A 16964-nucleotide genomic window follows, 5' to 3' on the forward strand; every position below is an offset into this window, starting at 1 on the left:
TTACAATGTGTATTTTATGTCCTGCCTGATGTATGCTACTGCCATCATGTGGTTTGTTTTAAATTATGTTCCCTAAATCAAAATAGTGAAACTGATTACACCAAGTAAAAGATTTCAAAGATAAAAATGAGGCTTTTTTTTTATTGATACCACTCTGTTAACTACATTCTAGTTTTTTTATTTAAAATATAAATACTAAAATGCTAAATAAAAGACAGAGGCCTATATCCCTTGTGCAGGAATAACATAATACAAATGCATACTATTTCCAAAAGCCCACACAATAATAACCTAAACCCTGACAAACAACATGTTTGGTTTATATCCAGGAAGGAAAACTGCCCCCTTGTAAGCCTCTGCTCCCATGACCGGCCTGGGGGGGTCAAGAAAACCTCCAGATCCTAAACCTTCAAAGTTGGTTTTCACTTAAGAAAAACTAACTTGTGATGTGTCTCTCTGTTTGTTAATGTATCGAGGGGAGGGGGGGGGACACAACGACATATTACAGACCTGTGTCATGGTTGGTTGATCATAGTCCCCCCTCCCTCACCGCTATAAGCTCTTGGCTAAGAGTCCGGGGGAGTGATTTTAGATGCTGGTTTGCTGAGCTTCTGTCGAGCCACGGTAAGTGTTTGTCTGATAATGGATTATTTTATTTTTTTGGGGTGTTTGTCTGATAATTTTTTTTTTACCTGACGTTTCTGTGATTATAACGTCACAGAAACATTTTAACATGGTATGAATGTTAATATGGAAGTTGATAGATGCTGTGTTGCAACCTGCTGAGTTGCAACCTAGGAAGATTGATTTTATATATTCTATTTTTTAATTCATGATTTGATTTTAAGTGAGACACAGCAGAGTACAACCTTTTAAAAACCTTTTATATATGTTTTTACATTTTCTTCACATTGCATTGCCAGATGTGCATGCTATGATTTCCGAGCTGTGACATAATAGTGTTATCAAAGGCTTTCACAGCATGATTTCCTTCATTTTCCACAAACAATGCCTGCTCAGATGTGTTTTTAGGTTGTATAACACTGGTAAACATTACCCCAGCATAGTGGATGTCTATAAACTTTTCAAAAGTTTTCAAGTCATGCTCCGACCTCTATAAACGGTTTGTGAATGAAGACATTTTGTACTTGCATCACACGTAAACCAATACGAATCCCTATGGTATTGTTCAGTTAGAAGAGTTGTTGGATCATGATATGACCACCTCTATTGTAAACATAGTTTCATTCACGTGCTGTCGGGAATCTTCACTCAACAGCACATGCAAATTAATCATTTAAAGAAAGAGGATACACCCTTATACAATGCTTTGCTTACATATTAACTTAAGTTTGCCGATAGGTCACGTTTTGATAATTTTTACTGCACTTTCCTTTAGGTTGTCAGCCATATGTATATTGTTTATTATGAACTGTCAAATCAGTTCAAAGCAGTTCCACTTTTAGGCTTATGTACCAGCAGGTCAGACCATGAAAGACGTTTCTGAATACAAAGTCCAATCTTGGGAGTTCGGCCTTTGGAGAATAAGACTTGTAAGCTGGCAAATCTGCAAGTAGACACACGTATGCATACTGAGAACCAGCCTTTCCTCAACGCAATCCTTGTGCAGCCTGTGGTAACTTGGACACACTATGCATTGTATTATGCAGGAAAGTCTAGTGTTTCCGGTCCCCTACTCCCAGCGAAAGGGCACTTGCATCCGTTGGCAAGATTCCCTCACCCCCAATCAGTATATGCCTGACGAAAGGTCTTTCCTCCCATCTAGGAAAGTTGTATTTCACCCGTGGTGACCTCTTCCTTCAGCATGTCCCTGTTCACCCACCTGCTGGCCTGCCTGCTGGGCATGGGTTCCTGGGTTTCCATCAACGGTCTGTGGGTGGAGCTGCCCCTGCTGGTGCCCCAGATCCCAGAGGGCTGGTACCTGCCCTCCTACCTGTCGGTCCTCATCCAGATGGCCAACGTGGGGCCCCTCTTTGTCACCCTCATGCACCGCTTCCAGCCGGGGAAGGTCAACGAGACGGCCGTCATCTACTTCATCATCAGCGTGGGCACGGTGGCCTCCCTCCTGCTGGCCCTCTTCTGGAAGGAGACCACGGTGGTGGCGGGGGCCCCGCGCAGCGTGGCTCTCCTGGTGCTCACCTTCTTCCTGTCCACCGTTGACTGCACCTCCTCTGTCACCTTCCTGCCCTTCATGATGCGCCTCAAGCCGCAGTACCTCACCACATACTACATCGGCGAGGGCCTGAGTGGCCTGCTGCCGGCGCTGGTGGCCCTGGTGCAGGGGGTGGGGGTGGTGGACTGCGTCAACGTCACCGCGGCCGCGTGGGCCACCAACCGGACCGCCGCCGCCAACGAGCTGGAGGCCTGGTACCAGCCGGCCAACTTCTCGCCTGAGGTTTTCTTCTATTTCCTGAGCGCCATGATGCTGGTGTGCCTGACGGCGTTCCTGCTCCTCAACCACCACCCAGCCGTGGCCCGGGAGCGCCGGAACGGCGAGTACACCAATGGCGTCAAGGCAACCCATGGAGGCAAGTCACGCGCTTCAGAGCAGGGCGCCGTGAGGACGGATTCGTTCAGAGCGGTCAACGTCAAGCCCAGGAGCGGCTTCGGCACGGGGGCCTACAGCTGGAGCGAGGTGCTGTACATCTTTGGCGTCCTTGCGTGGGTCAACGCCCTGACCAACGTGGTGGTGCCGTCCGTGCAGTCCTACTCATGCCTGCCCTACGGGAACAAAGCCTATCACCTGTCCGCCACCATGGCCGCCGTGGCCAACCCCCTGGCCTGTTTCATCGCCGTTTTCTTCCCAATAAGGTAAAGCCAGATCGCATTGTGGTTTTGCACGAACCTGATAGGTAGATCACCCTGGTACCAGCCTACCTAGTGGACGGTTAACTGGTAGGCTGATCCATGATACGTCTGGGTTGACAAATGGACCAAAAATGTGTCACGTCACTATAGTGTCAATTTTGAAATGGCTTATAATGGCTACACAACATCACACACTGGTGTCAACATAAACAATGATTACTGTGTTGAATGAATTAATCAAAGAGGACGTAAACAGTCCATGAGATGTTTGTTTCTGCTCACGTAGGTCGCTGCTGTTGATGGGAGTGCTAACGTGCGTGGGCACCGGTGTTGCAGCGTACATCATCAGCATGGCTGCACTGAGCCCCTGTCCGCTGCTAGTCCACGACACCTCGGGAGCAGTCCTCATCGTGAGTCTAATGTTGTGTCAGGCCTCATGTACTCTGTTGCTCTGCTTTAAAGGGCCCCTACGTTACCACCAGGTATGAGGCCAATCGGTCAGCTATCACCTGGGGACATCATAAGTGGGAGTGTCCACCCAGGTGTAGGATGGATAGATTACCTGCCTAATGGACTGTACCAACTGGGAGGCTGAATCTCTTCATTCTACATCTGGGTGGACTCTCCCAGATAGAAGCGGGTTTATGTTATAACTAATCAACCTCAAACCTGGTATGAATTTTGTACCAGGGTTTTAAAGTTAAAGAACAAAATTAGGTTCACCCTATTCGGATGAATGCTTTAGCAGTGTATAACTGTGATTTATGTGCCCTTATTTTTTAGCAAATATGCCGGTTAACCAGAATCAACAGTATTTAATTACCTTCACGTTACCCAATACTGTTGATGGAAAATCTGGCATAACCTGCTATTACAGCAATTAAATTAAGGGCCATTATTTCCATCTCATTTGATGGACACATGCAATGAAACTCACCCATCTTGTCTTCTGTTCAACAGGTGTGTGCCTCGATTGTTTTTGTCCTCACTCTGTCCTATGTAAAAGTGATCATTGGAGTGATTCTGCGCGACGAAGGACACAGCGCCCTCGTGTGGTGCGGCGCTGTAGTGCAGCTGGGCTCCTTGTTAGGGGCCGTCACAATGTTTCCTTTAGTCAGCGTGTATAGCTTATTTTCTTCTGGGGACCCATGCAATTCAAAATGCCCGTGAATAAAGATATTTATTGCCAACAGCAATGGAAACCACACATGGCCAATAGCCTACTAAACTTAAGGCTATATAATATGTTAAGACCCCTCAAGACCCCAAACCCCTCAGTCTGGTCTGCAGACCAGACTGAGTTTGTCACTGTTTGTCAGTGGCTAAATGAAACGGGTTGTACAGGAGAGCCAACCAGCACAAAGACAGCTTCCACACGGTTTACCTGTCAGTGTCAATGTAAATTGACAAGAAAATTGTAAATAGAAATGCAAGTGAATGTAAATAAATGACTTTAAACTTTTGAACAGCATAGACTTTATGCCAAAAACATTAAATCTGTGTAAATATTGTGTACACAATATACTTTTTAATGTATTTTCTTTTATTGCGGTAATTTTGGGTGGAAGCAATCTTCTTAGAAACATCATGACATTCGTTATACACGGTCTCACAGGAGGAAATGTGAGGAAAAATAATTAATGCAAGGGAATTTTATCTTTCATCTACCCCTCCAACGGGCCAATCAAAGTAAATCTGAGGTCTACCCTGATTTAATGGTGTGTTCCAGATGCCTCGTACACCAGCCTTACGAGTTGCACTTGTGACGTAATTTCCTGTCTCGTAGCACTTATAGCGTTCCCGTTCATCTTTGTGATTGTGTCATGTCATCGCTGGTCATTGTTATTGTTAGCTACATTAGCCTCTTTAGCAAACCAGCTCGAAAACAAACAACACAACTTTACACGCACAGCAAGACCGTGCAATGCATAAATTGGTGACCGTTATGAAGTATCAATGTAATTAAGTGTGTAAGATCATTTAAAATCAACATTAAAATGACCAACGTGGTACAAATACAAAGAAAAAAAATTTGTTTTTGTTTGCCTCACTGAACTCTGCATACTCTCAGAATTCCGAGGGGGACCGACCAAATGGGGGCGTTCCTCCAAGAAATGCCGCAAGAAAGCTTGGAGATTTCCCCACTTGCAACTCGTACGGGTGGTGTACGAGGCATCTGGAACACACCATAACTGGATGGTTACGGTGGGCAATCAATCACTCTCGTAGGAGGAACCGAGCGATGCGGCAAGCAAACGTGAACATACAACACAATGTATTCTGAAAAGAGGAAATAGAAGATTGACTAAAACTAAAAAGGATGGAGGAATAACCTCCATTTCAAAGATAAAGACAAATATCCCACTTTTTCGGTGTTTGACATGGAAATAGCTGTCCTTTAGCTGACAGGTAAAACATGGGATGCACCACACCAGTGACAGAGACGAGGAATATACAGACAGGAGCAATTATACAAGAGGAGCTTCTGTCTACTGTCTTGTACTTAACCAATATACCCACTGGTATGTAACACAGAAACGACGCGATGAATATCGCTCGGACAGTTTGAAAAGCTCTCTTTTTGACAGGATGTTGTTTATCAGTGAAGGACGGCGAATTTTTGAGAGCCTTGAGAATGGCGATGTTGGACCATAACATTATAATCACCACGAGGCACAAAACGGTGTACACTACGGCGTCCATTGACCACTGTTCCATTAAAGTATGGAGGCACCGCCAAAAGCCACACTGACAGCGAACAGCCCTCTCTGCATCTGTACTTCTTCAACAGTGGGTAGATGGTGGGATGGATCACAGCAATGTACCGCTCCAAACAGATGAAGGATAGATTCATTGGCCCTCCTATGAGTACATACACAAATAAAAACCTAGTAATTTTGGTATATTCCTCGCTGTCAATCAAAATTAAAACAATGTGTAACAGGGAAAGCAGGTTTTGAAGGTTGTGAAAAAATGCCAAATTAATATTGAGGACGTCGGTCTTCTTTGAGAGAAAGGTGGTCCAGAGCAGCTTTTCAATCACCGGTAGTCCAATGAGAACAGTATAAATATCAAGCGTGGTGATAAAAATCATGATGTGGTAGTTCTTACAAATGTCAGTTTCATTATTTTTAACTGTGTCGTTGTAATATAAATCTTCCATATTCTCCAACTCCAGATTGTGGGGCTGAAATTATTAGAAACCACACACAAGTTAGGGATAGGCCAACACAGTTGAGGGATGATTCATATCCATAACTAACGTAATGACTTTATTGATGGCCCTTCTTCACATGCGCTCTGTTCAGAGGTGTCTCCTGAGTGTAGGCCTGTGTTCAAAGAGCCCCGCCCGTGCCAAGGTGATGGTTTCCCAAAGAGCCCTACTCTGGTGAGCCCTACGCTTTCCCTACGAGCCCTATGCTGGTGGAGGGACCTAGCCACCATCAGGAGGGGGCAGACCATGGGGTCAGTGACTGCCAGATCGTATTTACAGACGCATCTCCAGCAGGCTGGGGAGCTGTACACAAAGGTCAGGGTATCAACGGACCCTGGAGGACCCTAGCTTGTATCTTATATCATACCCACACATCTAGGCTCTTTCCCCATTAGGCCTTTTGGGACCTCTGGCCATAGGCCTACATGATATTATAATATTATAAGAAAAACAATCACAAGAGATAAAACCAGCAACCTTTTGGTTACTAGCCAACCTGCACCAACTCCTGAGCCACATGCTGCCAGTTTCTTATGGAGTCGGTGACGATTAGGCAAGGCAGGTTCCCTGTAGTTGACAGGTAAAATATGGGATGAGCAACACTAGAAACCAATACCAGGAATATGTCGGTTTTCGGTCCTTTTATAATTGTGTATGAAATTAATCCACCCACTGGAATGTAACACATCAATGCAATGATTGCAATGGCACGGACAGTTTGAAAAGCTCGCTTTTCGGCAGGATGTAATTTATCAGTCGCAGGCCCCGATGTTCTGAGTGCCTTCAGAATGGTGTTGTTGGACCGTACTATTACAATCAGCATGAGGAACATTACAATGTAGGCCATGTAGTCACGCTTTTATTGTTAATTTGTAATTAATTAGAAAAAGCTTTAATCGTGGCAGTGGGCAGCCCTAGAAACCACATCGAGAGTGCACAACCCTCCCTACATCTGTATTTTTTCAACAGTGGGTAGAAGGTGGGATGGATCACAGCAATGTACTGCTCCAAACAGATGAAAGATAAAGTCAGCGGCCCTCCTATGAGAAGACACAGTTATGAAAGAAACAATTTTTGAACTGGGATCCTTGTTAAAATCATGTGCCACACAAGTGTATAGGTATAGGAAGTTGTGAAAAAGCCCCAAATTGATATTGAGGACGTCATTCTTCTTTGAATGGAAGGCGGTCCACAGCAGTTTTGCAGTCACAGGTTCTCCAATAAGAACCTGTACATAAAAGTACTTATTGCGTACTTAATCACTTATTGCAATGGAAGTCCCGTACAGTTTGCTCATGCATTCGGTTGAGGCATTACGTCCGGTGGATTCCGTGCCATTGGAAAATATGTCAGCTGTATTCTCCATGTCTTTCAATCGCTGAAAATATTAGAACCCAAACACAATTAGGCAATTTTAGAGGGAAAACCGTGGTTGCTAAAGTTGGTACTATTTATACATCCCTATTCAGTAACATAAACTAACATCATAACCAACATAACAGTTGCAATCAGAACGTTTACAAGGTTGGTTGATGCTATATGGTTGATGCTATATGTGGCTGATGCTATATGGCCAAGATAAATGCCTCGGTCCTGTAATTTATAGCAAGTTGGTGAAACCTTACTTATTTTCCTAAAGTGTGTGGGACAGTCAAAACAAATCACCTATTGCAAATAAGACAAACGCTTCTAACAATTCTCTGGGGCCTCTGATGTGGTTCAGCCAAAGGCCTGTCCAAACAACAGGTGTTCGACGACTGCCGCACGATTCTGCAGGACTGCAGAGAGTATTATTATTAAGGGGCCAAGCAAAAAGTGTGAGGCAAACTATTGTAATCGTTAGTGTTAGGGTTAGGGTTAGGGACTGTTTAGTGATTGTTGGGGACCAAAGTTCTAACTGCTCAAGTAAGATGAACTCGATTGACAAAACAACATGACATGTTGACATGACACGTCCAAATTTAACTTAACGCCAAAACGCCAACCCTATCATATTCAAACTTGGTGTAGTCAAAGGCACATGAGTCAAGATGAATTTCTCCACATTTTACTGGACGGCCATGTTTCCTGACCCCATTCACCTACAGTCATGAAATCCTCTAGACATGTGTCTCTCCTTATGTTGAGCAAACGTTCCTTGGAAACCCAGAACCTGTAACAAAATGGCAGCTGAACGTCCAAATCAATGCCCAATCAATGTTAGGTACCAAAGGCAGGGTTACCTTGAGTCAATCATCACCAAACTTGGTCTACTTAAAGTAGCATAGGTTAAGGTTAACCAGGCGAAACTCACAACCATAGGGGGTGTTACAGCGATCAATTAAACTTCAAAGACTCATAACTCCTCAGCCTTTTGCCGTACGGTCATGAAAGTTTGTTCGCCCATCACCAGATCCAAGCTGAGGCTATTCCAGCATTGCAAACCAAATGGAAACAAACAAGGTCTTAATTGTCTGCGTCTGGGTCTTTATGGTCTGCATCATGGCCTTTAAAAAGACTGTGAACATTTTAGAAAGCTATTGGATATGTACACACTACACCTGCTGAGGAGATGGTCAGCAGCAGCACTCCTCCCCATAGAGCCATTGTTGGTCATTACTTCACATTGCCTATTGTACATCTGGGCCTAAACAGGCGAAATACAAAGCGCCCCGTCATTGACCTGCTGCCGAATGTAGCGGGCCGTTACCATAACGGAAACTACGGCATTCTCTGTGTATGAACATTGTTGGAAATTAGAAAATTCAACTCACACAACAAAAAAAAATTGGATAACAAAGGACTAGTTGTTTTTAGATATTTTAATGCAGAAATGTTACACATTATGTTATACATCTTACTCACACAACACTTTTTATCTCTAATTACATTAGTAATTTTGGTATATCTGGGCATACAGGCCTTCATGATATTATAATATTATATAAAACAAAAACACTCACAATGACCTCTTCCATTGGTTCTCTAAATTTGCCAATGTTAAGGTTTAAACTTATAACCTATAAATGTTATGTACATGAATTGTGTTTTAAAGGACCAGCATGCTCTGCTCTTTATAGACAATTTATCATTAGCAGCGTTGTTTCTGCGTTGGTGGTGATCTTCGGCAAGGCAAGTTCCCTGTAGTTGTCAGGTAAAATATGGGATGCGCAACACTAGCAACAGACACCAGTATTATGATGGTAGGAACTGCAAAACAAATTGAATCTGGTCCGTAAATAAATGCAAATAAAACACAGCAACCCACTGGAATGTAACACATCATTGAAATGAACGCAATGCCAAACACAGTTTGAGAAGCTCGCTTTTTGGCAGGATGTAATTTATCAGTCGCAGGCCCCGATGTTCTGAGGGCCTTCAGAATGGCGATGTTGACCCATGCCATTACAATTCCCATGAGGCACAATATGGTGTACACTATGAAGTCTATTACATGATTTTCAATCTTCAATCTATCCCAAAAAGCTTTAATCGTGGCAGTGGGCAGCACTAGAAACCACATGGACAGCGCACAACCCTCCCTACATCTGTACTTTTTCAACAGTGGGTAGAAGGTGGGATGGATCACAGCAATGTACCGCTCCAAACAGATGAAGGATAAATTCATGGGCCCTCCTATGAGAAGATACACAGTTATGAAAGCAACCATATTTGAATTGAGTTCCCTGTTAAAATGAATGATACACACGTGTATAGTGGTTAACAGGTATTGGATGTTGTGAAAAAGAGCCAAATTGATATTGAGGATATCCTTCTTCTTTGAGTGAAAGGCGGTCCACAGCAGTTTTAAAATCACAGGTTGTCCAATGAAAATACTAAAAATGTCAGTTATTGCGATGTAAATGTCATATATTTTGCCTGCGCATTCCGTGCCATTGGAAAACATGTTAGTCGTATTCTCCATCTCTTTCAATTGTTCGGGGCTGAAAATATTAGAAACCATATAAAATTAGGCTATTTTAGAAGGAAAACCATGGTTTCTTACTTTGGCACTATTTATACATTCCTAATCAGTAACAAAAATGAACACTATAACTAACATAACAATTTAAATCAGAACGCTTACCAGGTATCGGTGGTTGATGCTATATGCCCAATATAAATGCCTTGGTCCTGTGATTTTATAGCAAGTTGGTGAAACCTTACTTATTTACATAAAGTGTGTGGGACGGTCAAACAAGACAAATCACTTAGTGCAAATAAGAAAAACCCTTTTAAAAGGCCTGTCAAAACAACAGGTGTTCCGTCAGGCTGGACGACCGTCGCACGATCCTGCAGGACTGCAGAGAATATTATTATTATTCGAGACATATTCAAACTACCCAGCCAGAAGAATTGCATTGAATAGGCCTAGATGTCTTTGTGGTCTGATAGATAAATAAATCACAGTTGAAGATGTCCTATCCGAAAAAGTTAAGAAATGATCAAATTTAGGACAGGCCATTTGATGAACGTGTACATTTATGCCGTAATTGAGATAACTTTTTAACAACTATGAATGAACTGCCCGTTTCGAAGACTATCAATATCAGTGGACTATTAGGTAAAGTAGGCACCATAGTGGCCGGTATGGGACTGATAACCACTGATAATGTCCATGCTATCGTGTGATAACATTAAAGCAGGTGAGCAAATTGTTTTTAAAGTGAAGTAATATTTGCGACCACTTTTAAACAATAAATCATGTATGAGAATGATTGAATGGCATGAAGGCCTACATATTAGATATCTAACATAAGCCAAATATAACCCATCGATATGTCATTTTTCATGGCTTTGCCGAGTGAAAAGCCAATATAATAAAAATAACAATTTAATAGCAAATTAAAAATATATCAACAGAACCATTTTAACAACAACAATTCCCATACCCTGCTCTGCCTGCTGCTGGTTGGTGTTAATGCTCTTTATTCGTTTTTTTTATAGAGGAAACACAAATGTCTGCAGAAACATACGGTTATAATATTACATAACAATGTGATAAAAGAACACATAATTTGGTAACTTATGTCTTTGTTGTTGTAGCCTAATGGTAAACGTGTGTAAACACTGCCAAGGTTTTCACTGCCCTATTTAAATTCTGCCTTTAATGGTCTTGATTACTGCCTCTTGTGGAAATTGTGAGAAATTGCTTCTTCTTTTAATAAAAGAAGAAGCAATTTCTCACGTCGACAACGCAACGACGTGTCATTTATTGTTGCACTCAAAACCCGGTAACTCACACATGGCGCTGCGCGTCATATCAACCAGCCAGGTCGGCATCATTAAAGAGACAGCGTCCCTTATATTGGAACACGCTAACACATTAACATGTCGTGCAGAACTCACGTCTGATCATAAGCATAACACCAGCGTAGCTGATCAAGGGAAATAAATGTTTACATACAGTATGGTGAATTGTGTCCATAATGTCCACTACACTCTTCTGTTTCTTTATACACGTGAGCAATTAGAGTAAGACAATTTTCTAATTTTTTGTTATAAATACAATTCTTCAATAATACTACAAATATACACTACCGTTCAAAAGTTTGGGGTCACTTAGAAATGTCTTTTTTTTTTTTTTTTTTTTAAGAAAAGCACTGTTTTTTTCAATGAAGATAACATTAGATGAATCAGAAATATAGTCTAGACATGGTTAATGTGGTGAATGACTATTCTATCTGGAAACGGGTGATTTTGAATGGAATATTGACTGTGTACAGAGGCCCATTTCCAGCAACCATCACTCCATCGTTCTAGTGGTACATTGTTAAGCTAATCGTGTTAAAAATGCTAATTAATGATTACAAAATCCTTGCGCAATTATGTTAAACTGAAACATGAAAAAGTGTGAGTTTTCATGGAAAATATGAAATTGTCTGGGTGACCCCAAACTTTTAAACGGTAATGTATATTTTTTGATTAGTAGCGCTCTCCTCTAGTACTGTACTTTTATTGTCTCCCCCTGGTAGCGGGCTCTAGCCAGCAGGGGGCGACATTAGGCCTACTGGTAAACACAATGCGCCGTCTTCACAATTCCACAATAGCGGCGCCACAATACTGGGATTATGCAGAGACTTTATTCATGATATTGAGTTATCATCCTAAAAACATATACAAGAGACATTTTTTTATTTCATATTCAGTCCTCATAACTTCATAACTTCAGTCCATTAAGAATTCGATTTGTTTACATTTCAAGTACATTCTGACTTGAATTATTGAATTACATACACATGTTAAAACTTTTGAACAGCAACTTCAAATTCCACAAAACAAGACCTATTTCAAATTAATTGTGTTCTCCATGTAGCCCTTTAATTAGCTGCTTTTATTTTATCGGTCTTTGACATGAAAACAGGTTCCCTGTGGTTGCCAAGTAAAACATTGGATGCACCACACTAGCAACAGATACCAGGAATATGGTAGTAGGGAATTATACAAGTAGAATCCCCAAGTAGAAAGAAGTAGTATCCCTTAATAGATCTGTAATAACTCAATATACCCACTGGAATATAACACAGCAACGTGAGGATTGAAATGGCACGAACAATTAGAAAAGCTCACTTTTGGATGTAATATATCAGTTACAGGCCCCGATGTTCTGAGAGCTTTCAGAATAGGGACGTTGGAACATGTGAAAGCAGCTACTATTATAATCACAATACAATGTACTGCGTCTATTGCCACGTAAATATCACGTTCTTCAAAAAGGACTTTGATTAGGTAATGGAAAATTGCCCATTTTTTCAGATATTGAGGACGTCAGTCTTCTTTGAGTGAAAGGCGGTCCACCACAGCAGTTTTGCAATCAGTGGTTGTCCAACATAACCTGACTCTCGCCAGATGAATTTTGTTCCGCCTGGCTCCACTCATCCATCTGAGATCGCTCCATTGAAGAGGTGCTTTAGAAGGCTGGGCCTCATCAAAAATCCTTGCATATGATTGGATAAACCACTTGTCCGTCATCTTTATTGACGTGCTACTTCAACCACTCACATCGAAACCAACCCGTGACACTTGCTTCCTCGATGCAACCCGCCATTGTTGTCTGAATCAAAACAGTCGCTTCTCTGCTACATCACATCTATAAAAATCCCGCCCGGCGGTCCTGATTGGCTCTACCATTTTCTGGTAGTCCCCAAATACCTCCCAACGGGAGCGATCCCAGATGGATGAGTGGAGCCAGGCGGAACGAAATTCATCTGGCGTCAGGTTAGAGCGTCAAGGATGCCTAAAAGGTCACTCATTGTGACCATAGTCTTATATAACGTAATGTGACAAAGGGTGTTCAGAGTGAAGAACAGTTGGAACTGTTCGGTGTGATTGTAAAACCAAACAGCCAAGTCCTCCATCTTCTCAGGTCCTTTGGGCTGAAAATATAAGCCACGCGTTAGCTACTGATCAAAGAACACAATGTGGACAGTGGACGCAGCGCAGATAGACGAAAACACCAAAGCATTGATCACATTCTATTGCCTGTGTCGTAACCAACACGAAAGAATATTAAACTGGATACGTTAAGGAATCACATCAATGCTTACCAGGTCTCAGTGGCAAGCATTAACCACGTTAGCATATTGAACTGGCTATGTTAAGGAATCACATCAATGCTTACCAGGTCTCAGAGGGTGAAGCTATTCCAAAGTTTCTCAGATCGCTGCGGTTCAATGATTTTATAGAAGGTGGATGAGGTGTTTGTGGGGATAGTCAAACATATAAAAACCACGAGTAGCACATAAATCAGATGCTTGAACAAAACAAGTCTGATTTACATAGACATTTACATAGTTCCTCTGTCATTGGAACGATAAACAACAGGTGCTTAGTCAAATATATAGCCACCGGTCGAACACTGCTTTTGGAATGCAAAGGAAGTGATATACAAACAAATGTATGTTTTCTAGAGAAGTCAGAGCAATACAGTAGGTTGTGGTAGCATACTTATTGTTCTTGATATATTTAATATATTATAACAATTATCAACATCAACAATTCAGCGAATTGCACTTTTTATAGAGGTCTGACTTCTGGCTCAAGGAAGTTTGAAAGAACTTTGTGGAGAGAGAGAGACAGACAGACAGACAGACAGACAGACCTTAACATTTACTGTTTAGCAGCTCAAATTGGCTGTAGCTATGATCTGATGCTGAAAGGGTACGTTGGCCCATTCCCCCAACCAACAGTAACGGCAAACAAACAAATATCGAACAAACAGACTGACAAACAAATGGGTGTATATGTTTGACCACTAGCCACACTGGAGTCCATCCATGAATTTCCCCTCAGCAGGGACAATACAGGATATGGTTAGGCCTCTATACTTGATAGATTTAAAAACGTTTTACGCATTTGCCGAGTTAAGTGAATCAGTGTTGTACATTATAAATATTTTTTTTTCTTTGTGATAGGTCTGTTACCGTGCTTATGTCCCCATGGATAGGCCTACTGGCGCTATTTGCCTTGTGGATAATCTCAGATCCAGCTGTCTATGTTAAAGGCTATAAAATAGCATCTCTCCCCCCAGAAGTCCTGCTAGAACTTATAGCTCATAATGGGGGTGGTATAGCTCTGAACTGGGTGGGGGGGAAGACGGTTCAGAGGCTGGACCTGATACCCAAATCGTTAGGGGCATAATATCGCCTTGTTTCTTGTCTCGTTACGATATTGAAGCTGCGAGACAACCTATTGTTTTCGTACGTTTTCCTATTATTATGCTGCCATGGGAGTCTATAGCAGCCCATAGAACGCCATGGTAAAAAGTTGTGAAATTTGACACACTGATTCAGGACAGTCCCATAAGCCCTCACAGCAAATTTGAGGTCGCTAGCTCATGAGCTCTAGCGCCACCAACAGGTCATAGTTGGACATGCATTCATGTTTATATATTTTTTGACCCATTCATCCAATATTCACAAACAAGGTATCATTGGAATCCTTGGGCCAAGCAGAGTTCAACGCACCCTATGACGTCATTTTGCGCCATGATGGATTTTCCGCCATCTTTGTTTATGTCAAAAACCTTAAAAATGTTTCACCTATCACAAATATTCTCAAATCATCTCGAAACTTGGCACAGATGATGTTCAGACCATGCTTCACAAAACTTATCAAACAGATTTTTCAAATTCAAAACCATTTGGCCGTAACAGCCAATCAAATTCAACCACAATGCCGCCAAACAGGAAGTAAGCCAATTTCTCAGCAGCCCCTTGACATATCATAACCAAACTTGGTGGATAGACCCATGACATCCTCATGGGGACACTCATTGAATTTGGTGACCTTTGACCTCTAGGGGGCACTGTTATTAATGAATATGTGTTTTAACTCATCTCTCTTCATATGAGTATATTTCAAACAAATGTTTAATGTCTGGTGATACTGTCAGACCTCCCCATATAGCTCATAAATAATTTTTCATGGAAACATCAGAATTGAGAATTTGGCCGCCATGTTGAAAGTTGTCAAAATCAATAGTACATATCCACAGAACACAAATTTTGTTGAATCTTCATGAAACTTGCCATATATGATCTTCATACCAAGCTGAACGCATGTGTCAAACAGCATTTTCAAATTCAAAACCGTTTGGCCGTGACAGCCAATCAAACTTGATGGTGAAGCCGCCAAACAGGAAGTAAGCCTGTTCTCAGCAACTCTTTAACATATCATAGCCAAACTTGGTACATAGACTCATGACATCATCTTGGGGACACCCAAACAGTTTGGTGACCTTTGACCTCAGGGGGACGTCAAACAGGAAGTGAGCTCATATCTCTGCAAGGCCTTCATGTATCCAAACCAAACCAAACCAGTCTCATAAGCCGTTTCTCAATACCAAGTACGCAAACTACGTACTCGCGGACTTGGAAGTACGTACTTGGCAAGTCCGGACTTTCAAGTACAGACTTCCGAGAATGCGAGTACGCACCTGCAATTGGAACAGCAGCGGACTCGATGATGCATTCTGGGATATTTAACGGTCCCAAGTCCACACGAGTCACCTCCGATGCATCCTCGGTAGAACGGCCTCATCGAGAACGCATCGAGAACACTTCCGGGTTTTACGACAGTACTCGCGTTCTCGCGTACTTGGAATTGGAACAGTGCTTGGGCTACCACTGATGACGTTTATCGTGAACGCAAGTACACGAGAACACACGAGAACGCGAATTGAGAAACGGCCATAGTGTTATGACCCTATTCTGATGATGCCCAAGTCATTTGGTGACATTTGACCTTTGGGGTCTCTAAAACCACAACGAGTGTGATCACATATCAGTTGATCTTTTATTTTTTGACGTGAAACTTGTCGAAAGTGTTGAAGGCTGTGTGTCTGACGTAGATCTATCTTGTTGCTGTGGCTACTCTGTTCTATTCTGCTTGCGGACACATCGTGTTACCTTGCGACAACGTGGACAATCAACACACCAAATGATCGCAGCATACGTATGGCAGCCCTGAACCGTAGGCGTATGCTTTGTTAGCAGCAAGTCTATTCCGTCCCTTAGAAAGCAACTTCAATGTATTTTCATTGTGATAACCATTTGCCAATAGCTTTCATTGCAAGTGAAATTACAAAGACAGTCATCATGCAGCCACCTAACCGATTATGTCTGACTGCCAAAATTTGTTTATGGAGTCCCATTCTGCATACTAGCCGAGGCAAACCAATTATAATGCCCGACTATCGATGTAAATGTCTGTGCTGATAGAATAGTGTTAGAAATAAACTTACCCTTGCATCGCATTGCATTTAGTTTATAATCCCTGTAGTTGGAAGCAAGCTACGGCAGCGGCGGACTGATATTACCTGGAGTGTGCTTTTCTGTTTACCTTCTGTTGTAGTGAATTGGTTGCTACACCGGAGCAAAGTGAAATTCCGCCGCTGCTGAGAAAGTAGTCCCCCAAAATGTAATGTGATCATTGCGATACA

At 42.2% G+C, this 16964-nt stretch overlaps 1 protein-coding gene across 1 annotated transcript; it reads left to right on the plus strand.

The window, feature by feature from the left end:
* Positions 1-1825: 1825 nt before the first annotated feature.
* Positions 1826-3999, plus strand: LOC311365545 (riboflavin transporter 2-like; the record flags this gene model as incomplete). The annotated part of the gene is made up of 3 exons (XM_084485107.1): positions 1826-2832; positions 3116-3239; positions 3790-3999. 3 exons carry the CDS (start codon positions 1826-1828, stop codon positions 3997-3999), a joined length of 1341 nt encoding a protein of 446 aa, XP_084341233.1.
* Between the last annotated feature and the right edge of the window lie 12965 nt (positions 4000-16964).

The sequence above is a fragment of the Micromesistius poutassou genome (genome assembly GCF_964030765.1).
Source record: "Micromesistius poutassou genome assembly, chromosome: 20".
NCBI classification, from domain to species: domain Eukaryota; kingdom Metazoa; phylum Chordata; class Actinopteri; order Gadiformes; family Gadidae; genus Micromesistius; species Micromesistius poutassou.